At 37.4% G+C, this 23,750-nt stretch overlaps 12 protein-coding genes across 12 annotated transcripts; 5 read left to right on the top strand and 7 right to left on the bottom strand.

The window, feature by feature from the left end:
• Positions 1–2,440: 2,440 nt before the first annotated feature.
• On the top strand, positions 2,441–3,944 carry RHIMIDRAFT_235989 (WD40 repeat-like protein; the record flags this gene model as incomplete). The annotated part of the gene is made up of 2 exons (XM_023608459.1): positions 2,441–2,524; positions 2,580–3,944. 2 exons carry the CDS (start codon positions 2,441–2,443, stop codon positions 3,942–3,944), a joined length of 1,449 nt encoding a protein of 482 aa, XP_023467698.1.
• Positions 3,945–3,970: 26 nt separating this feature from the next.
• On the bottom strand, positions 3,971–6,428 carry RHIMIDRAFT_235988 (putative E3 ubiquitin-protein ligase hula; the record flags this gene model as incomplete). The annotated part of the gene is made up of 5 exons (XM_023608458.1): positions 3,971–4,070; positions 4,119–5,955; positions 6,013–6,146; positions 6,199–6,286; positions 6,338–6,428. The coding sequence occupies 5 exons, from the start codon at positions 6,426–6,428 to the stop codon at positions 3,971–3,973; spliced, it is 2,250 nt and encodes a 749-aa protein (XP_023467697.1).
• Positions 6,429–6,910: 482 nt separating this feature from the next.
• Positions 6,911–7,368, top strand: RHIMIDRAFT_200526 (transcription initiation factor IIA, gamma subunit; the record flags this gene model as incomplete). The annotated part of the gene is made up of 3 exons (XM_023606461.1): positions 6,911–6,951; positions 7,018–7,165; positions 7,225–7,368. The coding sequence occupies 3 exons, from the start codon at positions 6,911–6,913 to the stop codon at positions 7,366–7,368; spliced, it is 333 nt and encodes a 110-aa protein (XP_023467696.1).
• Positions 7,369–10,553: 3,185 nt separating this feature from the next.
• RHIMIDRAFT_250167 (40S ribosomal protein S3-like protein) lies at positions 10,554–11,534 on the top strand (the record flags this gene model as incomplete). Its single annotated transcript, XM_023610702.1, has 5 exons — positions 10,554–10,592; positions 10,648–10,650; positions 10,706–10,812; positions 10,903–11,112; positions 11,165–11,534. 5 exons carry the CDS (start codon positions 10,554–10,556, stop codon positions 11,532–11,534), a joined length of 729 nt encoding a protein of 242 aa, XP_023467695.1.
• Positions 11,535–12,996: 1,462 nt separating this feature from the next.
• Positions 12,997–14,117, bottom strand: RHIMIDRAFT_112691 (uncharacterized protein). The gene is made up of 2 exons (XM_023605266.1): positions 14,026–14,117; positions 12,997–13,968 (listed from the first exon to the last, which is right to left on the bottom strand). Exon 2 carries the CDS (start codon positions 13,796–13,798, stop codon positions 13,070–13,072), a length of 729 nt encoding a protein of 242 aa, XP_023467694.1. The 5' UTR covers positions 13,799–13,968; positions 14,026–14,117; the 3' UTR covers positions 12,997–13,069.
• Positions 13,936–14,849, bottom strand: RHIMIDRAFT_287189 (NADH-quinone oxidoreductase; the record flags this gene model as incomplete). Its single annotated transcript, XM_023613453.1, has 6 exons — positions 13,936–13,968; positions 14,026–14,214; positions 14,264–14,410; positions 14,465–14,556; positions 14,626–14,736; positions 14,804–14,849. 6 exons carry the CDS (start codon positions 14,847–14,849, stop codon positions 13,936–13,938), a joined length of 618 nt encoding a protein of 205 aa, XP_023467693.1.
• A 458-nt stretch (positions 14,850–15,307) lies between these two features.
• Positions 15,308–16,457, bottom strand: RHIMIDRAFT_277835 (uncharacterized protein). Its single transcript, XM_023612707.1, has one exon. The coding sequence runs from the start codon at positions 16,241–16,243 to the stop codon at positions 15,434–15,436; it is 810 nt and encodes a 269-aa protein (XP_023467692.1). The 5' UTR covers positions 16,244–16,457; the 3' UTR covers positions 15,308–15,433.
• A 2,876-nt stretch (positions 16,458–19,333) lies between these two features.
• RHIMIDRAFT_250163 (Thioesterase/thiol ester dehydrase-isomerase) lies at positions 19,334–19,838 on the top strand (the record flags this gene model as incomplete). The annotated part of the gene is made up of 2 exons (XM_023610701.1): positions 19,334–19,509; positions 19,553–19,838. 2 exons carry the CDS (start codon positions 19,334–19,336, stop codon positions 19,836–19,838), a joined length of 462 nt encoding a protein of 153 aa, XP_023467691.1.
• A 77-nt stretch (positions 19,839–19,915) lies between these two features.
• Positions 19,916–21,353, bottom strand: RHIMIDRAFT_312297 (endoplasmic reticulum protein). The gene is made up of 9 exons (XM_023614795.1): positions 21,259–21,353; positions 21,186–21,209; positions 21,077–21,136; positions 20,982–21,019; positions 20,908–20,930; positions 20,714–20,855; positions 20,150–20,665; positions 20,007–20,093; positions 19,916–19,950 (listed from the first exon to the last, which is right to left on the bottom strand). Exons 1-7 carry the CDS (start codon positions 21,301–21,303, stop codon positions 20,365–20,367), a joined length of 633 nt encoding a protein of 210 aa, XP_023467689.1. The 5' UTR covers positions 21,304–21,353; the 3' UTR covers positions 19,916–19,950; positions 20,007–20,093; positions 20,150–20,364.
• On the top strand, positions 19,930–20,293 carry RHIMIDRAFT_200178 (zf-CSL-domain-containing protein; the record flags this gene model as incomplete). The annotated part of the gene is made up of 3 exons (XM_023606435.1): positions 19,930–19,950; positions 20,007–20,093; positions 20,150–20,293. The coding sequence occupies 3 exons, from the start codon at positions 19,930–19,932 to the stop codon at positions 20,291–20,293; spliced, it is 252 nt and encodes an 83-aa protein (XP_023467690.1).
• A 110-nt stretch (positions 21,354–21,463) lies between the features above and the next one.
• RHIMIDRAFT_200463 (translation initiation factor eIF2 subunit alpha) lies at positions 21,464–22,635 on the bottom strand (the record flags this gene model as incomplete). The annotated part of the gene is made up of 5 exons (XM_023606455.1): positions 21,464–21,840; positions 21,899–22,008; positions 22,062–22,269; positions 22,322–22,454; positions 22,522–22,635. The coding sequence occupies 5 exons, from the start codon at positions 22,633–22,635 to the stop codon at positions 21,464–21,466; spliced, it is 942 nt and encodes a 313-aa protein (XP_023467688.1).
• Positions 22,636–22,753: 118 nt separating this feature from the next.
• RHIMIDRAFT_200217 (DUF572-domain-containing protein) lies at positions 22,754–23,701 on the bottom strand (the record flags this gene model as incomplete). Its single annotated transcript, XM_023606438.1, has 3 exons — positions 22,754–23,360; positions 23,418–23,585; positions 23,634–23,701. The coding sequence occupies 3 exons, from the start codon at positions 23,699–23,701 to the stop codon at positions 22,754–22,756; spliced, it is 843 nt and encodes a 280-aa protein (XP_023467687.1).
• Positions 23,702–23,750: the final 49 nt, after the last annotated feature.

The raw sequence follows: 23,750 nt of genomic DNA, 5'->3' as shown, positions 1-23,750 counted from the left end.
ATGATATGTTATATATGAGTGTTCGTACCTCTTGCCATTCTCTCTGTTTGGTTTTGGAGGATAAGTATGGCATGATCCATCATCATATAATTTAGTTGATTTATCACTAGTACTATTATTACTTCTACTGTTATTATTATTATTGTTGTTGTTATTGTTGCTGTTGTTGTTGTTGTTGTTGCTGCTGCTATGACTACTGTTGCTATTCATGTTGCTGTGATGACTTTTATTATTGCTTCTATTAGTGTTGTTATGATGACTGCTATGATAATTTTTCTTCTTTTTATGCTCTACTGTTCTTTGTCAATGCCTTTCTTGTTTATAAATCATAAGCTTACCTTCCTCTTCGTCTCTATACAAATAATAATCTGTTATATTTTGTGTATCATCATCCTCATCCTCTTCTAAATCTGAATTTGATTCATCAATAGAAGAGGCACTATAAGCCGTTGGCTGCTCAATATTTAAAAATTGAATCGATTTCTTTGTTGATAAGATATCATAACTCGGTCTTCTTGTTGAATACTTTTTATTTGTTACTGAATGATTGAATGAAGAGGATCTTTGTCTATTTCCAAACGTCTTTTTATATTCAATGGATGTCATTCTTTTTACATGAAAAAAAAGGAAAAAAAAATAAATGAAAAGAAAGAATATAATCTCCTCTTAGAGACACCCTTACTTTACCCCTCTTTCATTCCTCTTTTTTTTAAAAAAAAAATAAAAATAAGTGGTGTTTGTTTATATTTGTTTATTGAAAATGAAATTCAAGTTTATTAGATTATTTAAGTTCATGATGAATTGACTTTAAAGGTAATTCGTGCGGCTATTTCAGATTATTGGGGAGTAAGATGAGACTCTGGCTGTGTTACCAATATTCCTTTATTTAGTCAGAATACCTTTTGTTACAGACACAAATTATCAACTTTTTTTCACAATTTTGATGGGCCTTGAGTAGTATCTAAATCAAACCACAAACACGCTTGTCACAGATGTTTGTTCTGAATAGCCTGTCATATATATTTCGTTGTCATTGTCGTTGAGCAAAGCAAGGCTCAAATCAGCTCTCGTTACTGCTTATTTTTTTATATTTTGTATATTTCTACAAGTTTCTATAAGCGATTGTTTTCGATTTCGACGAATGGACTTTCTTTGAAAAAGTTGCCAACGTTGACCTTTTACGCTTTATCGATACAGGAAGTCCTTCATTTGATAGTTTCATCTGATCTACACTTTGTAGTATAATTAGTATACCAAACAATGCCCTGAGGAGTGGTATATGTTAGAGAGACTGTTGCGTCTAAGTTCGTTACGGTACTTGTGATGTTTGCGCAATACATCAGCGCTACCAACTATCCAACAAGTTTTGCCCGGCAAGATTAGATCCACTGGTTATGCTGCTTATGGGATTAGTTCAAACAATTAATTATATTATTCTTTGACAAATCATGATCCTGATTATCCAGGGCGTGCTTCTTGTAATCATCTTTGACCTCGTAGTATCCATGGCACGAAGGGCCTACACATACAGCTGTTACATTAGGAGGGTTCTTCATGTTTTTATCATTGAAAGCTAAAGTATTTTTGGCTTGTTCAGATTTTCCTCTGGGCTCAATTATATAGAGAATCAATATGATTTCTTCATTTTTGGAAGATACGACAGCGATTTTTGCAAACAATACATTCTCTTTTTTTTTAAGAAGCACAGTCGTTGTTATACCATAATCCATCAGAAAAAGTGTTCTTAGAATGGTGTCGTCAAAAAAAAGGTGTGAGATCATTCGGTAGTTGAAGCAAGAATATTAATTATGGAGCATCAGTTGTGAAAATCAACAGCAGTTTGACTATTGAACCAGTAAAAACAAGGAGAGCCTGCCTTCTCTAGGCATCGAAAAACAGAAACACGTGAGAGAGAACGTTAAGGCTCATTACACGATCTGAATTGGGCTTCTGTATTGAGAATAGCTTTATACTTGTGAGTAAATTTAAATACACATCTCATCATTGACCTATTGACATGACAAAATCATAAGGCTCGCTATAAACATATGGCTTATTTAGTAGAAGCATCTGGAAATGAACACAAGATCATCCTCCCCTGTGTTGTCATGCTTAGATTAGAAAATGCAAGATAAACTTATCTCGACATCAATCAACTTAATTTCTAGCGCCTGTCATCGAACGCAAATTTATTGGCGTAGCACGCAAAATAATTTCAACCTCAGCACAAATGTTTTGTTCTGGTCGACGCAAATCCACATGCAAAGTCCAGTAAAAGCGTTTTTTAATCCTATTGCACAATCATTAGCCAATCAAATTGCATATCTCTTCTTTTTTGACAAGCTTCAGTCGATTTTGCGCCATTTGCATTTTATGATATAAATATCTTCATCTCTTTGTCTGCTCTCCCTCATCTCTCTCTCTTTCTCTTCTACTCTTTATGAATTGTCATAATACCTTTTGCTATCGACATAACCCAGCACTTAATTTATCAAGAAATCATAATGACTTTTATTTACAAGAGGTACTTTTTTGATTCATACAAATATAAAACAATTGCTCATAATAGGAGTTTATAGGAGCTTAGCACACTACCTGCTGATGAACAAGCAGAGATCATGAACATATGGAGCACATTTCAGCATGCTTCACCTTCTTCTCGGTTACTGATCCTCAAGGGCATCCTCGCCTCTGCTTGTACACCTCAATTGTCTTATTTATCCAACGCAGTCACACCACTTCTTAGCACAGACTTCACTCATATCTTCCCTCGAGAGATCACGATACAGATATTTAGATACCTCGACGCCTCATCCCTTTGCACAGCAGCTCAAGTCAGTCGACACTGGCGTCAATTAGCTGATGATGATACCCTCTGGCATAGACTCTGCGAACAACATATCAACAAGAAATGTACTAGATGTGGTTGGGGACTTCCCTTGCTTCCGTTGACCCGCAAGCGCAAGCGAGACGAGACGACATGTGTATCCAAGAAACGGGCATGGAAGGAAGTATACAGTGAGCGACTGATAGTCGAGCGTCATTGGAGACGTAATATGTCCAAACACTATACCCTCAAACGACACCACAGCGCCTCAATCACCTGTCTGCAACTATCCGAAGCCAACAATACCTTAATCACAGGATCTCAAGATAAGACAGTCACTGTCTGGAATTTGGAAACCGGACAAGTCCTTCGACAACTCAAGGGACACTCTCGACCGATTCGCACTCTTCAATTTGATGATACCAAGCTTGTTACAGGTTCTTCTGATCACACACTGAGGATATGGAACTACCACACGGGCCAATGCATCCGTACACTCGAAGGACACACCGACGGTGTCAATCACCTCCATTTCAACTGTCGACTCTTGGCTAGTGGTTCGGCTGATGCCACGATCAAGGTCTGGAACTTTCAAACGGGCGAATGCTTTACCCTGACAGGTCATACTCAAGCTGTCAACCACGTTCAAATTCATCAGCAGCATCTCCTTGTCTCTGCTTCCGATGACTGCACTCTTCGTCTCTGGGATCTCAATAAGCGTGTCTGCATTCGCACCTTTCATGGCCACGTCGGTCCTATCATGACTGCGATACCTGGTATGCCCGGACACAGCTTCTCAAAGGAAAACGATGCTGTGATCATTTCTGGTTCCAAGGATCATACAATCAAGGTCTGGTCAATCCAGACAGGTCAATGTTTACAGACTCTTTTTGGTCATGTCCAAGGCATTGGTGCTCTTGCCTTTGATAAGCTCAGACTCGTCTCAGGATCTGATGATGGCTCACTCAAGCTATGGGACAGCCAAAACGGCTTACCCATGTATTCTCTCAAGACAAGTGGCGCCTGTCCAGTGACAGCAGTCGGTTTAAGTGATACAAAAGTGGTCAGTGCGGATGATCAAGGTGATATTCATGTCTGGGATTATGGTCTTTCATAGAATGTATATAAATACTTTTTCTGTTTTTATTCTTGACCAAAACCAACGGTTTCTTCTACTGCCATGGTTAATTTCGCAACGAGTGTTTCATAAGATTTATAAGGTGGCATGTCGATACGATTAAAGCTATCATGTATACATGTTAGTAATATTTAATAAACCATTTGAACTCACCATGTGTGTGCTTTGGGTAACTGTGTAATCTCTCCTGACTTTTCAATTGTAAACCTTCTTGGTCCATCACTGCCCTGAAGGTCCTTGAAGCCATTCACGGGTATACGTGATGTGCCTGTCGTGAATTGAAGCAGTCTCGCCTTCTTTTCACTATCCCAGCTACGGATACACTTCCAGAACCACTGAATGACATCGTCCTGCTCGGTATATCCTCTGTAGTCTGTATGTTTCTTCCAATCATCCACATCGATCTCGGCAATGCCACCGATCAGCAGTTCGAGTTCACGTTCGTCAAAGACGTTAATGAGCTCTTGAGGAATTAACTGGTTAAATCCTTCCTTGAATGCCTTGAACTGTTCTTCAACACGCTTGTGGATACGCCATTCGGTGATCAAATTAACGTATTCTTTCTTGTTCTCTTCAGTGACTTCAATGTTTTGTCCGTTTGGTATCAGGTCGACAGTAACGACTTCACCAAATCGATCGTCGTCTGTCGAAAAGGTCAAATCGAGTACATCCGTAATATCGTTCTCGAGGATCCAAGTCAAGGACCGGAAGAACTCGGCATCGACACTTTCCATATCTGCAACAAGAATCTTCTTGTTCAAGATCATCTTGTAAAATGAAACGATAAAGAAGGCGTCCAAGAATCGACGGTGGAAGATAGCAAGACCAACAACGCGACCAATGAATCTAAAGTAATTTAGATGTTCAGGGTTAATGCCCGAGTGAGGGTTGATCTGCAGTGTGTAGTTGTCATGAGCCGAGTACTCAAACAGACAATAGAAAGGATTGAACATTTCGTGAGAGAGTAAAAAGAAGAATTCACGAGAGAGACCACCATAGTCTAGACCGTCTTCTCCATCAAACTTGATCATCAATCGTTTTTTGAGGTCAGCAGGAGCCTGTCGCATGATTTCGGCATAAGCATCTTCGAATATATGGTCTCTGCGAATCTTGATATGACACTGGCCGGGGACTGGACGCAATGCAGGTTGTGAGCGGAAGTAGATTAGCTTTCGGCGGAAATCTCGCTTGTACTGAGGTACGTTTTGATCTAGACTACTGGGTAAACGGGGATCATCCCACGTGGTCGTTTTGGTGTTGTGATCCACAAAGTACACACGGCCTGTGCTCGTCAGACGCATTTCCCAACCAGATGGTAAGGGACCTAGTTGAGATACAGGCTGTACCTGCACCTGCAGATTAGATCCAGGGCCAATGGTGCTAATATACTGCTGTCGTCTTGGATCAACCCAAGTCGTTGTACGTGTATTATGATCAACAAAATATGGTCTTCCTTCTGCACTCGTACGCATTTCCCAACCTGGTGGCAGTGGTCCTGATCCAGCCGTTGTCATGTTGTTGTTTGGTACATTTATCTGTTGCTGTTGTTGTTGTGGTGGTGGTTGCTGCTGCTGTTGTTCAGGTAATCCACGAGCATTATGATGACGTCTCTGCAACTCTGTTTGATTTTCTTGTTCTTGCGCAGTACGAGATGATGGACGCTTCCAGGTTGTTGTTCGTGTGTTATGGTCCACATAATATGGTCTACCCAGATGATCTACTCTACGCTCCCAACCAGGAGGTAAGTCTTCATTAGACTCACTATGAACTGATATACGATGATTGGTACTGTCGTTCGTACTGCTGCTGTTACTACTACTGACATTGGTACTTTGATTATTGTTTTCAGCTGTGGTATTTGAGGATGAGGGTGCAAGGGTATCCGTACCGTTTCTGATGGGCGCGTTGATATTTGTTGATAGGTTTAAAATCAATTTTCCATGCACAGCTTCATTTGCATTTGATTTCTTGAGCTCGAGTGTCAGCATTTCTGTTATTCAACTGGGTTTAAACTTGCGGATGTGCGCATTTACTTTTTTAAACTTACCATCGCCTCCTACGTCGAGGTCAAAGACGCTTGATACCTGAACGTTGATAACACCCAAAAAGCCTTGGTCCTTTCTTTTAAATTTCTTTTGATCAAATACTTGAACTGCAATAACACTCTCATTAGATACTTTTCTATTGGAAAAAACATTAGATTATTTTCTTTTATTTTAAATAATATAATTACAAGTCGAAACTTTCATTCCAATATGGATTCAGCGTCTTTTTCATTACAGTTGTTGTATGTGTTTGTTCTCCATCTACTGTGACAACAGCTAATTAAAGAGAATATAAATAAAGAAAAAGCACAACATGAGAATATGTACCAAAAGGATCAGGTAATTTAAAAAACAAGTCCTTTTTTATTAACCCATCTGCTGCAATGACTGTAAGTCGAACTGTTCTTGTCGAGGACATATTGAATAATAAGGAAAAAGAAAAAGAAGAAAACACAACAAATGATTTTTTCCCTCCCTTTTATTTTTATTTTTGTCTCCCTTCTGTTATAAAAATGCTAAGCAGGTAAAGAAAATAAAAATAAAAGAAATAACCTCGTTCTCTCTATAAAAATGGAAATTCGGCTTTGAATTCCCGTTGCAAGTGAAATGTATACCTCTCTTTTGTAAGAGCAAAAGAGAGAAGTCAATATGTCGATAGGACGACACATGATGTACATATAAGGAATATTCATTATTATTGTTATTTTCATTCAATGCAGAAATATTTTACTCATGATTCACATTCTGCCATATCGTACACTCTTCAATTTCCGATTATATGCATGATTTGATTGGACAATATTCGATGCCAAGCCATCCCTATAAATACGGGGGAGAAGGCGCTATTTTTTGTTATTGAATTACGCTTTTCTTTCTCTTTTTTTATTTTATTATTTGAACATGTCCAGTGCTCCCTTTTATGAATTATACCGTCGATCAAGGTAAAAAGTGATTTGTGTTAATGAATAAGAAAGATGGCTGACTAATTTTGTATCTATTTTACGTAGTATTGGCATGGCATTAACAGATTCACTGGATGAATTGATTCAAAGTGGACATATTACTCCTCAACTTGCCATGCGTGTATTGGTTACGTTTGACAGGAGTATTTCAGAAGCACTTTCACAAATTGTTAAAAATAAAGCAACTCTTAAAGTAGTGTCGAATATAACTTGGTTCTATTTGTGAGTTAATACAACTTTGTTTTTATATAGGGACATTTGCATACATATCGCTTCTGTGACGAAGTATGGACGTTTATTGTTGAAAATCCAAACTTTAAATTTGACCAAGAGCTTGTCTCTGCTGATAAAGTGAAAATTGTTGCTTGTAATGCCAAAAGACCTGGAGAACAATAATATCCACACAACAACAACAACAACAAACACACGCACACATAAAAACACACAAAAACATACATGTATACTTTATATTTAACACAATTTATACATTATAAGGAAAAGAGGTAAAGGGAAGTAAGAGAAAAGGGAAAAAAAAAGAAGAGAGAGAGAGAGAGAGAGAGAAAGTACTCATTCATACCGTATATGTATGTATGTTGAATGTGTGCATGTGAATAATCGTAAAAAAAAAAAGTATTCATTTTACAGCTTGATTGCTTTATTGAATTACATACAATAGTAATAAACCCCCTTTGCCTTTTTTATACATTGTGCTTGCCATGCATAATCACCATAGTAGTATTGTTGGTGATGGCAAAGATATCATTTAATCATCATGTTTTAAGGGTTTTAACTGTTGTCGAAATATTACATTTACTATAAAAACCTTACCAGACAATTTTGAGAGAAATGTTATATGATGCATGCTTAGATCAGTTTCTCTGTAACTGTTTGTAAATGGTATATAAAGAAGAACCTATAATTTACTCTGAAAAGGCTATTACCTTAAAAGAAGAATATGAGTCATAGGTAAAGACAAGGAGACAGTAAAGAGTTTGTATATTAATAACTTTTTGCTAAAGAGATACAAATTAAATTTGTTCCTATGTTGGCAAAGCAGGCTCAATGACTTCATGGTTCCCTTAAATAATGAATGACATTAAATTCAATCATAATAAAAGGCGCAGAGCGTTCATTGTTTGCCGCATTATGTATCAACTATTAGTCGTTTTGTTTTTACGATTTTAGAATTTTTAAACGAATACAACGTTTGTATATAAAGATGTACACGGTAATATTGTGAGCATGGTGATTCTGAGCCCATAGACTATATCCTTGAACAGACTGGGCTTATTCGGTGAATATTCTCTGGTTTGCTCAGTGCCAATAGAAAGAAAATAAAAACATCTGCAAACATAAGGCGAGATTACATGCGTTACGTCGCCCACGATAAGGTTTCGTTTTTCGAACTAAATATCGAAATAGGCGCAAGTACATCGGCTGCAGACAAGCAATTGGGTATCTACATTCGAACTACGCAGAGATAGCTAAAGCAGTGCACTATGATAACATTTTTGAAAGTTGTAAAAAAAAAAAAAAGATCAAGAGTCTATTGGCTAAAGAGCATAAAGCAATTGTTATTAGCTTCACTGATACTACTGCTGTTGAAATGTATGTCCTTTTGCTGAAGCGATTCACTGTTCTAAAAGTTTCACGCAGCATTGCTTATAATTCTGCAGAAGGTTCTTTATAAAATTTGCATTTATAGTAACTTTTATTGGTGTGTCCTTTCTCCTGACAGTCTTTACAAAATATGTATATTATATATCAATATATCAGTGAATATTTTGCAAATGTTATATGCATTACATGAGATTCACATTTAAACGTGTCATCTATGTTTTCTATCAACTTTTGTTTATTAATAATTTGATCTTTCTTCTTTTGAATAATGTTTTTAAACATGTCAATATTGTTGTCAAAATTAATTAAAAAGAGAAAGAAAGAAAATAATAGGTTCATAATTTCATTTTATTTTGGAGTTTTTGATGAACAGTGACAAATGTGGATCAAATCAAGAGAAATATGGGTTCTTCTAAATGATTGATACTTGTCTTATTGCATAGCTACTCTTATCGATGGAGTTTCTCCTTTTTACAAATAGGTCCTTTTCAATTGCTTTTGAAAATTGCCCGCAGTTACTCAACTGGATTTAGCTCTGGTGAATAGGATGAAAGTAACACATTTGCAGTATCAGCAAAAGAGCGTGGTCCTTGTCAATCATGCAAAGAAAGAAAGTATTGGGGCATTTATTACCTTAGAAAAGCAGAGCATTCCTATGACGGCATCGCAGGCATAGTCGAGATAGTTTAATCAAAGCCAGATCGCCTCTACTAACCAATACAAAATGTAGAATACACAAAAATCAATGCGAGATCGCAGAGATAGCTTACGAGAACGATAGATCATCCATTCGAAACATACAACCGTCTGAGAGTAGAGTTGCATAGAGTAGATGTAGAAATCTGTAGACAAACTGTTGTTAACTTTTTTGAAGAAGATGAAGTACAGGTATTACTTTACTCCTCATAAACCAGCGTTGACAGAAGAGCACATGAAGAAAAGGTTTTGCTGAACCTATAAGCGTGTCCACTGGATGGATGAACAGTGGCCTAGCGTCATTTGGAGCGATGAATCTTGGCCCACTATTGTTGGTAACGATGATAGCGCCAGAGTCATCCGAAAAGCTGATAAACGATATGACACTAAGCATATTGTTTCAATAAAGAAGTATGGAGGTGGTGGGGTGATGATCCGGAGCTGCTTTCATGCAAATGGTTTTGGCCATTTGGTCTTGGTTGACGGTACAGTTGATCAAGACAAATATATGAATATTTTAGCCCAAAGCTTCCATCCTGGATCGCACAACTATGCTAGAAAGAGGACAGGGACTTTATATTCCAAAAGGATGAAGCTAGCTTCCACACCTGGTGGTTATTCTCGATGATGAAAGGAAGCCCACCAGATCAGGGGCTTTGAGTACTGACCTGTGCAAAGCCCTGATATGAACCCGATAGAGCATGTTTGAGTCACTTTGAGAAATTTCATCAAGGAAAGAAGATATGAGACTGAAAAATACTGAGGAGTTGAGTATTGTACTGAGAGAAAAGTGCGAGAAAACAAGCCCTGGGTTAGCGGTATGTTTAGTTGGAAGCATAAAGGCTCGATGTGAGGCGGTAGTTGCCGAAAAAGGAGGATCGACAAAGTATTGATTCTTCTTTTTATTTTATATTTTTAAAAAAGCATGCCGAAGCTTATTTTTTATAAACATGGAATCTCTAAACATTGAACAGAAGGAACAATGGCTTTCCAAACGTTTGATGCATAATTTGCGGAAGATTAATTTACATTTTGGTATGAATAGTTAGCTTGCACATAACCCAAAAGACGAAGAGTGACTTGCTACATGCCGAAGTCGGAAATTGAATAGTCCGGGGTTCGGAAAGTAAAGTGGCAGATGTTAACAGAGCGCAAGAAATGAAAGAGAGAGCAGGAGTTAGGGGGGAGACAGAGGAATGGGGGGCAAAAGGACGCAGTAAACTGGTAAGCTCTAGTTTCCCTCCTTTTTATTGAACATATATAATATGGCCGCTGTTGCAGCTCAAATCTCCAAGAAGAGAAAGGTAAGTTAGAGTGAATGGATGGATGGATGGATGATACTAAATACTTTATTATTAGTTTGTAAGTTTAGATGTTTGAACCAAAAAATTTCAGCATAATAATCATTCATTGACAGGTCGCCGATGGTGTCTTCTACGCCGAATTGAACGAATTCTTTACTCGTGAACTCGCTGAAGACGGTTACGCTGGTGTCGAAGTCCGCGTTACCCCTGCTCGTACTGAGTAAAGTATCAATTGTAGATGAGAGAGCGTGTTGGGGACAGCGAAACAGAAAAAAAAAGGAGTAGAGCAGAGAAACTAATTAATTCATAGAATCATCATCCGTGCCACACACACTCAAAACGTTCTTGGTGAAAAGGGTCGTCGTATTCGTGAATTGACCACTCTTGTTCAAAAGCGTTTCAAGTTCCCCGAAAACGCTGTCGAACTCTACGCTGAACGTGTTCAAAACCGTGGTCTCTGTGCCATTGCCCAATGTGAATCTGTCAAGTTCAAGCTTCTCAACGGTTTGGCTGTCCGTCGGTAAGTGATTAAAGTGTTGCTATATGTTTGCAAAATGCTGATTGTTTCTTAGTGCCTGTTATGGTGTCATTCGTTTCGTTATGGAATCTGGTGCCAAGGGTTGTGAAGTCGTTGTCTCTGGTAAGGTCCGTGCTGCCCGTGCCAAGGCTATGAAGTTCGCTGATGGTTTCATGATTCACTCTGGTAACCCTGCCCGTGAATTCATCACCACCGCCGTTCGTCACGTTGACTTGCGTCAAGGTGTCTTGGGTATCAAGGTCAAGATCATGTTGGACAGCGATCCTACTGGTCGTAACGGTCCTAAGCAGACTCTTCCTGATATCGTCACTATCCTCGAACCCAAGGATGAAACTCCTATTGTCGAACCCTCTGCTCAAGACTTCAGACCCGCCCCTGCTGCTGAACCTGTTGAAGCTCACTAATGGGTTTAAAAATATATTGGTTTTTTTAAAATACACTTTTTGTTTATAAATGTCTGAAATATGTGTGTGTTTTAATGTGTCCCATTTTTATTACAAAATATTTTATATTAGTTTTATTTTGATCGTTGGAATACGCTAGATACAGAAGACCACCATGATCGTCTATGTTGTGATCTGTAAAAGTCTTCTTCATCGTCCAGACTTGTTCTTCCTTCTCCTGTTCCTGTAAATCTTCCACCTGTCATCCATTCATTGTTCTGTCGATAAGGATCGCCATAGAAATCATCTTCGTACATCTCGCTTGACCTTGCAACTGCTTGTCGTCTATTTCGTCGCTTGTATAGTACCAGACCTGCTGCAATCAAAGCTACGCCAGCTGCTCCTCCAATCACACCACCTACAATGCTTCCTGTAGGCATGCTTGAGCCTTGACCGGGATCAGATGTATCTATAGCAAGTGTAGGTATGACAGTTCTAAGTAATTATGAAGGTTAGCTTATCCAAGGCCCCTACACTTGAGTACACTGGTTACTTACGTTGTAGGAATGACAGTTGTGATGGTCTTTGTTACACCATTTACCACAATGGCAGTTTCTGTCGTAATGTCTGTTGAAATGGTCACACTTGTGGTATGATACCGTAGGGATGTTGTCGGTGTCGTAGGAGCTTGGCTTGTTGATGGTGGCTCCTGCGTTGTAGTTGTAGGTGGTGCTACTGTAGTGGTAGTAGTAATTGGCGGGGTTGTCGTAGTGATGGGAGGTGGTGTCGTTGTTGTTGTTGGTGGCGTCGTAGTTTGATCTTGTGTCGTCGTCGTTGGTGAAACATGCGTTGTCGACGAAGGCGGTATTGTCGTAGACGGATCGGGTGACGATGATGATGGTGGTAATGTTGATGTTGAAGGTTCTACAGTTGTTGTGGGATGATCTGAAGTAGTAGTTGTCGTTGGGGCTGGTGTTGTAGAAGAAGGCGGAGCAGTACTTGAAGGCACCTCTGTCGTTGTAGAAGATGGGGCTGATGTTGTAGGAGAAGGCGGAACAGTAGAAGTGATAGCAGTCGTAGTGGTGGTAGCGTGTGTTTCTTGTGAAGTTGTTCTAGATGACATCGTATCTGAAGACGTAGTCGAAGGATTTACAGTAGAAGAAGTGGCTTGCTCTGTGGTTGTTTGTATAGATGAAGAAGTTGTTGTTGGATCGACGTGAGTAGAAGTAGCTCCAGTAGCAGTAGTAGCAGTAGCAGTAGTAACAGTAGTAGTAATAGCAGTAGTTCTATCTGATGTGGTAGCAGGCTCTGTGGATATTGTTGTTCTTTCTTCAGAAGTTGTAGTTGTTTGTCTAGAAGACATTTAAAAGAAAAAGAAGAAAGAAAAGCCGTTTGTGTTCGAATGAAATAGCCAAAGAAAGAAAATTTGTTAAAAAAAGAATTTCGACAATGAAAAAGTTAAAAATAGAAATTGAAGGTAAGCAAATGATGCAAAAAGCCAAAAATAAATAATGTAGTGAGTAACAAACTTGCATGCTTGCATATATTTTTCATACTTACGGCTCAGAACTTGTTGTAGGAGATGCAGGTGTTGTCATGGTTTCAGCTGTTGATGTTGTTTCTGTTCCTGTAGCTGAAGTTGGTGTCGGCGTACTTTCAGGGGTTGTGTTGCTCGTTGGTGTTTCGGGTGATGTGGCTGTAACTCTAGTTGAAGTAGTTGGCTCAGCCTTAGAGGTTTGCTCTCCTGTTGTTGTTGATAAAAGCGAGGTTATGGTCGTAGTTGGCGTATTTTCTGTTGTGAATGTCCGATCAGTAGAAGTTGTTTCCAAGGAAGACGTAGTCTGTGGCTCAATCGTTTGTGCTGTCGTGGTAATATGACTAGTTGTCACATCGTGTGTTGTCGAAGGTACAGTCGTAGTAGGGTCTGACCTTGACGTCGAATCTTCGGTTGTTACTGCTGTGGTTGTTCGGTCAGGAGTTGCCGTTTCGGATGTCCTTGTACTCCCTGAGTCGGATGTAGTGGCTCGTTCACTTGTTGAGCTGTCAACCGTCGGCGTTTGTTCTACAGTCCTGGACGAGGTTCTTTCTGTAGGTGTAGGGTCCTCTGTTGGTTTAGCCTCTGTTGATCGTGTTGCAGTTACTTCGGTAGTAGTTTCTCTCGTTTCCGTCGTAGACCTTTCGGTAGTGGTAGGAGTAGGTCTATCATCATCCGCTGTTCTGACAGCAGTCGTACTTTCTCTGGTTATCCTTGCCGTCGCTGTTTCGTGGTCAGTGGTTGTAGACATTGTTTAGAAAAAGAGTAAAGAAAAAAAAAAGAAAAAAAATGTATACAACAAAAGAAAGATCCTTTTTCTTTTTTTATTACGGTTGCTATTTTCTAATTCTGACTTTATTTTCTGGACAAATTAATTTTTTACTTCTTTTACTTTCTGTACCAAAGTTGAGTGATCTTTGTCTATTTTTAAACAAATGTCGGTCAATGATCTTTTCCGCCTTTTCGTTATAAACTTACTCTTCTCATCTTCTTGTGCAATTGGAAAATACCGTAAAGTAAAGCTTCAGCAGTAGGAGGACAGCCAGGAACGTAGATATCCACAGGAACAATACGGTCACATCCACGAACAACAGAGTAAGAGTAGTGGTAGTATCCACCACCGTTAGCACAACTTCCCATTGAGATAACCCAACGAGGTTCAGGCATCTGCAAACAAGAATTAAACACTGCGATATAAATAGTATATATTACTTACCTGATCATAAACCTTTCTCAAGGCAGGTGCCATTTTGTTAGTCAAGGTACCAGCAACAATCATAATATCGGATTGACGAGGTGTGGCACGGAAAACAATACCAAAACGATCTTGATCATAACGAGGTGTAGAACAATGCATCATTTCCTATTTGAAGTATTATTTAATGATAATCAAGGCATCAAAGTATTCTATACATACAACGGCACAACAAGCCAAACCGAATGTCATGGGCCAAGTAGAACCTTCACGGGCCCAGTTAACGACACGATCGACGGAAGACAAGACGTACTCTATAGGTGCGCAGTAATAAAAAAATAAGTTTAAATGTTTACATTATAACTTTTTGTTAGTGTCATTACCAGCACTATTACTGGGCTTTACTGTAAGATCTTTAATTTCATCGATATTTCTAGCAACTTGGGTTGACATGGGACGGTATGCTGTAGCCAATGTCTTTGTGGCAGTGATTGCTAATTTGGATAGTGCATTAGTTTTTTCTTTTTTCTTATTGAATGCTATTTAATTATTCGTCTTTACTCAATGCTCTTTTAGCAGTGTTTAATCCAAGCGCAGTTGAAACCATGTTGTATAAATTATGTGAAAAGAGTAGGGAGGTTTTGATGGGCTTCTTTAGCTGATTAAGTAAAGAAAGAAAAAAAAGCTTACTTCAAAAATAATAGGTCAGGGTTGAAGCAAAATTTCAGCGATACGGCAAATTAAACAACTGCTCGTCTTGAATTAAAACTACGGCAGTAGAGTGATGACATCTTATTCGGACTTGAAATTTATAGGGAAAACGTGCACCAATATGGTTTTAATGCAGTGAATCAAAGAAAGTCGATTCTATGGTACTCAGACTTGCAACGATTATTTTATCTTGGTTTGCAAAAATAAAAGATGTACTTTTTATTCATCGTACCCACTTTTCTACATTTCAGTACAGCATATAAATTCATTATTTATACTTTATCTGAATGACAGTAGCAATTTAACAGAGCGATATGCGTCAATGACTACTGTATCAATAAATAGCTCATTACTCTATTATTATTCTCTTGAGAAAAGCAGTAAATATTTCAAAGATTACAGTTTATTTTATTTTAAAAGTAAATTTTTTGATTAAAAAGTATATTGTATAAGTATTGATTCACTTTTAAATTCTCAATATTACTTGCTGGCGGGCTTTGCAGCGTCAACGGGTGCATCAGGAGCAGTGCCAGTGGCAGCGTCTGATTTGCCTTCGGATTCACCCAAAGGAAGTGAAGGTAAACTATTCTTACCAGCATCAGCAGCAGAAGCAAGAGCGGCAGCGACTTCAGGAGAGATTCCGTCAAGAGCATCTGCAGAAAAGGGTAAGCCATCAGGAGAAGGAAGGTCGCCCAATGCGACACTTGTAAGGTCAGTGGCTGCACCGGTTAAGTTGCTAGTGTCAAGGCTGTCTGTAGGACCTCTCTTGCGGATTGCTTGACCATCTTCAACAGAAGGACCAACATTGGTGGAAGCATCGGATGTACTGGCAGGACCATCAGCTGAAGCGGAGGATCCACCTAAAATTCCAGTAAGATCGCCTACAGGTGGATCTTCGGTAAGACCTGTAACGGCACCAATGGGAAGGTCTCTCTTGATAGCACCTGGAGCAGCGGAAGCAGCTTTGGAACGGAGAGCCGCAAGGATCTTAGGATCCTTTAAAAGTTTAGCAAGAATTTTGGCATTGGGTGGAGAAAATCTCTTGGATAAGGGATCATGAACGTCACTAGTAGCTTCTGTAGCGCCGCCAACTGTATCTTGGACATCATTGCCACCAACCAATGAGTCATCACCGAGCACACCGTTACCAGCAATATCTCCAACAGTACCACCAACGTTACCAAGAGCCCCACCGAGACCAGTATCACGTTCGACATAAATGGGAGATGCCAAGGAAGAACCGAGTAAGCAAGCAACTGCAAAAGTAAGAGTGATGAAAGAGGATCGCATTTGAGAAAATGTGTTATGAAAAGTTGATTTGAAGGGAAGAAAACAAAAATGGGCCTGTCTTTTTATATGTATTCTAAGCTCTCACTTTTTCCTATAATGTAAACAAGGAAAAGATTTTCAACACGCAAAAGATGCATTAGCAAAACCTTAAGGGGAAAAGGAGGAGTAAAGAGACATGGATACTAATAGACTGAATGATACACTTGGTTTTTACAAATCTCTTTACAAAGGGTGCTCTACATAGCTCAAGTGATATAAAGTATATGGTATCTTGACTTTAGTAACTGGTTATTATATGGTTTTATTCGATGAATAAAGCTTACAAATATGATATTCATGATCTTCTTTGAATTATATCATTGCACTCCCTTTCAGTATCTCTCCTTTTTTTTAGTTTAGTTTGTTTAAAGTCTTTGATCCATGCAGGGGAATGCTGAGTCTGAATGATGAGACAGTAAAGGCACTCTTTATTTAGATTAGGGTATCGGTGTATAAATTCTGTTTGGATAATGCATAACTAAAGCTCATATTTGCGTGATAAAAATGCTACTTCTACTACGCTTTTTCGGGTATAATTCAATAAACGTAGCAAGTGATTATTCATGATCTACAAACATTTGCCACAGTTGAGTCTAAACTCTTGTTTTTCGCGGGAGTGATTTACAGTTCCCTTATTTTTGTCCCCCTGAGAAACAGGTCTTGAAGACGAGGATCAATGTTTGACAAGGCTGCAAGTCTAGCTACATATATCATTCTTTCTCTGAATTTCGGCAATCTTTGTCAAGGATACATTGAGAGTAATGTGTGGATAACTAGATACACTGTACAGTTGTATACAAGACTAGTAACTATCCTGTGACTCGTAAGGGTTGATACCTGTTTATGATTGATGTACTCTATTTAGGAGTAGGATTCTACAACAAATCAGATGATTTAAGATTACATCCCTCAGGGATAGATTGTACAGAATTTTCTTCTTTCTAGCCCCTTATCACTGTTTATTTGTATACAGAAAGCGGTTAAATCATATTCTCTAGTTTGGTGGCTCACGCATATTACTGTGAACAAACCATGCCAGGCAAGTGTATCATAAGCAAGTAGTATAATATACATCAAGGTCAAATGTAAAGATATAATGCTGTACTATAAAAGTTAGTCTAACCGCATATCGAATGACATGACATTTACTTTATCCAACAACTAAAGTATTTGTTACACACAAGTATAGCTTTCAAAGAAGATCATCTTGTAGTTATGATTTTTTCTTTAATAAACTAAAAACGTGGTGATTAGTTCAGGCTTCCTTAAATTGATTCCAAATCAATAGGAGGTCAATCACATATTTTACAGAATTTTATATTTTCAGAAAATTGATAAACGTTTGACATCAGCTTCTTTATATTTAAATGGCAATTTGGTAAATTGAACATAATAAAGTGAGCGAAAGGGAATCAGGATATCAAACATATCCTTATAACATCTATTTAATATAAAGTAAAGGAATGTTATATAAGCACAAGGGGAGCTAATAATAATAATAATAATAATAATAATAATAGATATGATAAAATGACAAGAAGTATAATCGACTATTATTTAAGATTTCTTATGTGCCAGACTGTCTTGAAGTTTGGGAAAACTCTTTTTACAATATAAGAGAGGGCAGGCTGAAGATTTCAAAGGATCTACTTTTCTATGTGTTCCTATTTATGATAATGGGTGTAGAAAAACTCCAATTTGATTTATCTGAACAGATGTACAACTAAAATAAAAAAAAATCGGGCGTTTAGGAGGGCCAACACTACATGTACCAAAAATAAGCTAATGCTACGGACACTTCTTCTAGACGCTACCCGTGACATCATTTTACAACCTCACACTACCAAAGTCGCTATCTAACCTAAGTCTGCCCAATGGAATATTCTTTGATATAAGAGACGAATATATCATAGTTACACTGAAGAATCTAGTCGAACTGACGACATAAAATTAAATCTTTTTATTCCTTTTTTCTTGAAAAGAGACAAACCAAGATGACAACTTTATAAAATCATGTTTAGAGTGGGATCATACATTGAATAGTTTTATTGAAGAACATCATTGGTAATGGATAGAGGCAGCGTACGTAGGATTAGTCTAACTTCTGGTGTATTTTCTGATGCATGTAGTATTTCCCAAATCAAAATGAATTGCTCTTGAGCGTTTTGGATATTGATGACTACGAAGTATGGCCTTTATTCCTATGGTCATTCGACAGAAATGTAGCTCAGGGTTTGAAATTGAAGTTGTTGCAAACAACAAGATTTATCCTAACAGATCTTTCAAGCAAATGCAACCAGGACTTCATCTTTACTTCCCAGGTTGAAAGGACATTTTGACACTTTCAGCTACATCCTTAGATGAAATAAGCCCTGAGAAGTATGTTCACATTCAATATTGCCATGAGAGTATCTCAGTTACTTTTGAAAACTGATACGAATGGGTTACTTTTGTTTGCGCTCTTGTCATTTTTAACTATGTTGCTTGAAAAACAGGATAAAGCTAGAGATAAATGATCAAAGAGTGAAACAGACTAGTAACGGTTGATGCTGAGAAAACTGTTTGCAAAGCATTGAGTTATGACGAATAGTGTTTATTTATTTATGAAAGTTCTAGTCTTGGTCAACTGAACAAATACGCAGCTTAACCTGTTTAGTGAATCAAGTCATATAATATTATATATGTATTTGACATTTTCCAATAAATGAATTGTTATTAAAATGATTTTATTTATTATGTCTTACAAATTGTTTGCTCACTCTCATTACTGCTTGCGATTTTTGACGTGTACAAACTTTGAAAAAAATAGTCGTTTGCTTGAAGGAGCACAAAATCCCTGGATCTTAAAGTAAGCCTTGAGGTATGCTCTTTGAATTTTTTTGTCTGAAATTGAAATTGACTATTTCCAAAAAGAAAGGTTCATATGCTTTAAATGGGGGATTAAGATTGTGTAATATAGATTACTCTATGGGAATAATAATAAAAAATGTAGAACCTTTTTATTTTATCTCTTTATCTGTCTCTCTTTCTCAGTAAACGTTCATTAAAAGTATGCAAATCGAATCCAAAGTGGCAACTGCTTATCCAGAACTTGCAGAAGCAGTTGAACTCTTTGAAGGAAAAGGGAGCCAGTTTGAAAATGTTTTTGAGGATTACCTAAAGATTGTTGATGCAGAACCTGACAGGATCACCTGGGAATTCTGTCCGAATGATAAACACGTCAATAGGTACATTATAGTGACTGCATATAATCTATTGACCTATCATTAGATTCGGTAATTTACATGGTGGACTCATAGCTGCTGTCATTGATGTATGTAGCAGTTTTGCGATTAAGCTGTCTAGTGGCATCAAGTGGAATTTAATTGGTATATCTGTTGACTTGTCAGTATCATATCTAAGAGGAGTACCACCTGGATCACCAATAAGGCTTGTCTGTCAACTTGAAAGAATTGGAAATAGACTTGCTACGATATATACAAGAGTTTATGACAATGACAATAATCTTTGCTACACTAGCACCCATACCAAATATAGAACTGACCCTAAGCTTTGATTGGTTTTTCCTAATTGGTCAAGAATAAAGTTTTTTTTTTTTTGTTTGTTTTTCGCCTCATTCATTTTTTTTTTTTTATTCTATACCCACAATGACATCCTTTTATGATGAGGTATTTGTGTAAATCAGCTTAATATATAAACATTGTCTAATCTAGTATGAAAATAGATTGAAATCGAAGACATGGATTTTAATGAGGAAGAAGGAATCTATACATATCCATGTCCTTGTGGAGACAGGTTTGAAATCTCGGTGGTAAGTCATTGTACATGTATAGTTGTGAATATATGTATTCTAATGTATCGTAATAGGATGATCTAAGGGATGGAGAAGATGTTGCTCGATGTCCTTCTTGTTCTCTAATCATTCGAGTCATTTACGATCCAGACGATTTTGCAGACGAAGAAGACGATGAAACAACGTTCGTAGCAATGCCTGAGGCAGTGTCTGCTTAAAAATGTGTAATATAACAACTATTTATTTTATTTTTTTGGCATTAAACAATCATATGCTTTCTCTCTCTTTTTTAAATATCCTTTTTAGATTCTTTTGCTCGTTGTTGCAATGCTTCATGCCTATTGACCAATTGACTGTATTCTTCAGATTGCTGTTCAACCTGCTTCTTCAAATTTTCCATGTCCTTTTCTTGCTTTCTCAATTCATCTACTTCAAGTTTAAGCGCGGCAATCTTATTTTTGTAAGTTGCCTCCATATTCTCTAAACGTTCTTGATCTTGAGTAGTGGATACATGCTCCTCCTTGGCATATTCTAATTCCTCTTCTCTCTTTAACATTTGAATGATCAAACTACTTGTACGTTCGAGGATACTATATAAAGGATTAGATATATATATAATATGTGCACATTTGACTTACAGAGATAAAAAGAGAGTAAAACCAGTCAAATAAAGGTTTCTTTGAGCATAAAACTTTCTTGCCTTCAAACCTACTTCATATCCATAATCGTGGTTGTGATTTTCTTCTCCTTCCTCAATACGTTGTAAACGGTTAACAGCATCTATGTTGTCTTGTTAAAATCAAGCGCAGTAAAACAGATCGAGACATATTACCAATAAACAAGACAAAGATAAATCTTTATAAAGAATTAAGTACCTTTATTTATTTTTATATTTTTCTGACTTACCCAAAGATAATTCTCAACGTGTTCAAAGCTTTGCCAACCTTGTGATTATAAATTAAATATTCATTATATTACATATATACATGTCTATTTCATACCAAAGGTGAAGTAGAAGCAAACTTGAATAAGGCTCTACGCCAACGAGAGGGAAGAGGTAACTATAATAAAGTTAACAAAGCTGTTGTTGGGCAATGACGCATCTCTTACAACAAGAATACAAAAGACAATCATCTATATTCTCATTAGTTCTTCTTTTTTTATCTCTTCTTTTGGTTTTTACCTCGATAACGAGAATAAAGAATGTTGTGGTATAATAAATGGTCATCTTGCCAAGATAAAACTAAAGTAAAGGAAAGAAAAAAGAAAAAAAGAAAAAGAAAAAATAGATACACTTTGTATGTGTTACTCGCGTTGTAATTTTTTTTTTTTTTTAAAAAAAAAGCATGTCTTTGTATACAGGTGTGCGTGTATAAATATTTATTAGGTTACATGTCATCATCACTAGCGGCAACAGCATCTCCTTCATCTTCATCACCACTAACAAGTTCATTTTCTTTTTCTGCTTGAGCTAATAAAGCTGCAAAATCACGATCATCTGTCTCAGATACCAGCTTGGCTTCCTTTTCGACCTTAAATCGAGTCCAACTATATTTCTCTAAGGTTGTCTTTATCTCTTCGATTGCATTTTCAATTGTTTTAAATCCGAGTTCTTTGTCTAAAGAATCTACAGTGACAACATAAAATGGTGCAGCTAAATATGTAATCTTGACAGGCACTTCTTCACTTCCAACCTTTTCACCTGCCTTAAGAGCTTCCTTGATGGCATTAACACCATCAATACCTGTACATCTAATATCCAATTCTATAGAAAATAGCATGTTTATACCTCATACACATACACACACACATTATACACTTACGAGCACGGATCTTGACGGGTTGAGGTGTCATTTTATGTTTGATGATGCTCAACAATTCTTTGAGGATATCTTCAGATACGTTCATGCCACCAAAAACGGCCTCAGGGTTACTATGTGACTCATTAGTGGCACCATCCCAAAGACATATCATTTTTTAACTTACTGAATAGCCACCTTGAAGGCATCATAGGCATGACCATACTTTTTATATAATGGCCAACCAATGTTTTCGTACAGGGTTTGAAGAGCAGTATCGTGTTTCTGAGCAACGTGACGTAAGATAGAATGAACTTGCTTTGACTTTTTGTATTTCTCTTCACATTTAACAATATCCTCGGGAGTAACACGGCGCTTGGACAAGTCAATATAACCTATATTCTATTATTAATATCAGCTTGTAAATATATCTGCATATGTATGTACCTTTCTCTTCGTCAACACGAAGAACAACTACTACTTCTTCTCTACCAACACGAATCAACTTTTGAACGGAACGAATACGTCTTCTTGATAATTCAGAAAGTAAAATCATGCCTTCTCTCTCTCCATATTCAAGCTATACATATATAATAAACGTCATTAGTTTGATTCCGTAGTACATCACAATAATAAACAGCATTTACGAGTTTAACATAAGCACCCATGTCTGCAATTTGACGAACGTTCACCATGACAACATCGTCTACCTTGGGGAACTCATTTTCATACATGCGACAGTGAAATTTGTCGTCGGCCATCTTTATAATTCTATTTTAGAAAAGATATAAAAAATAACAGTAGCTCACTTATTCTCTCCCTATCCAAAATTTTTTTTTTTGGAGGCTTTTGTCGGTCATTGAATTTATTAAATGATTTTTATTCTGAATCGGTATCACTATAATTGGCAAGCATGGACAATGCACCTCCGTTTTCTTGCTTTTGCTTCTTTTTGACAACTACACCAATGGTTTTACTTGGTTCTCTTTTCTTTATCACAGTAGGTTTTATCACAGATGGTTTAAATGAGGGCAAATCCATGGCCACCTTTGTTTGACTGACAAGAGAGATAGCATCTGGTTCTGCTTCCTTAATCTTTCGTACCTGTGCTCCATCTGCACTCTCAAATACGGCCTTTGCTTCTTTTTCATACTCTTCTTCTTCTTCTTTCATACGTGCATTGATCTCTGCCTGATCCTCATTTGAAAATCGATTAAGCACTTCATCTACATCAATTCGTTCTGCCCTTGCGTTACGTGTTCGAATTTCATCCAGTGCATCCAATATTTCCATTTCACGTTTAGAGTCTAACGTACGGTTCTCCAGTGCTTTCATCGGGTCATTCTCTTCTTCTTCATCACCTGATTCCTTCTTATCGTCTTGTTCTCGCCAAGGCTCAAAGTTTCTACTAGCACCATGCTCTGCTACATAATCTGTATTCTTGGGATCAGTCTTGAATGTAATTTCTGCAGAACATCGAGGACATCTAATAAGTGTGCATATTAATTATTGTTTCTTTTATCTCTTTTTTTTTTTTTTATACCTAATGTAAAATCTAAAAATCTTGATACTTAAATAAGTTTCTCCTTCTACTGTTTCTTTTCTTGCATTAAACTTCTTTCCTTTATAAATATATTCTCCACAGCTTTCACATCGCATAGAGAACGGTGACATCAAACGTACTTTATGCTGTAAATCCTTTGGCTTTTTCCTTTTATATATAAATTAGTATATTTTCTTCTTAACGAGATGCGCTTACTGTCTTGGGATCTGTGATGGATCAAAGTTTGGAGGAAAATATTTATTAAGGACTTTACGTTCAGACATGGTGAATAAAGAAAAGAAAAAAAAAGAAGCAATGAAGCGCAGCTTGCTT

The sequence above is a fragment of the Rhizopus microsporus genome (genome assembly GCF_002708625.1).
Source record: "Rhizopus microsporus ATCC 52813 unplaced genomic scaffold scaffold_5, whole genome shotgun sequence".
Lineage (NCBI taxonomy): Eukaryota > Fungi > Mucoromycota > Mucoromycetes > Mucorales > Rhizopodaceae > Rhizopus > Rhizopus microsporus.
The sequence above is the reverse complement of the archived record's forward strand: the minus strand, read 5'-3'. Positions and strand labels throughout refer to the sequence as shown.

What these genes read in the sequence shown, in the direction of transcription:
- RHIMIDRAFT_277835 (XM_023612707.1), bottom strand. Translation starts at nt 16,243, where the DNA reads ATGCGATCCTCTTTCATCACTCTTACTTTTGCAGTTGCTTGCTTACTC.
- RHIMIDRAFT_312297 (XM_023614795.1), bottom strand. Translation starts at nt 21,303, where the DNA reads ATGACCATTTATTATACCACAACATTCTTTATTCTCGTTATCGAG. An exon ending in TTGCTTCTACTTCACCTTTG is followed by an intron (nt 21,020 to 21,076) that starts GTATGAAATAGA and finishes TATAATCACAAG; the next exon opens with GTTGGCAAAGCTTTGAACAC. An exon ending in TATCTTTGTCTTGTTTATTG is followed by an intron (nt 20,856 to 20,907) that starts GTAATATGTCTC and finishes AAGACAACATAG; the next exon opens with ATGCTGTTAACCGTTTACAA.
- RHIMIDRAFT_112691 (XM_023605266.1), bottom strand. Translation starts at nt 13,798, where the DNA reads ATGTCTACAACCACTGACCACGAAACAGCGACGGCAAGGATAACCAGA.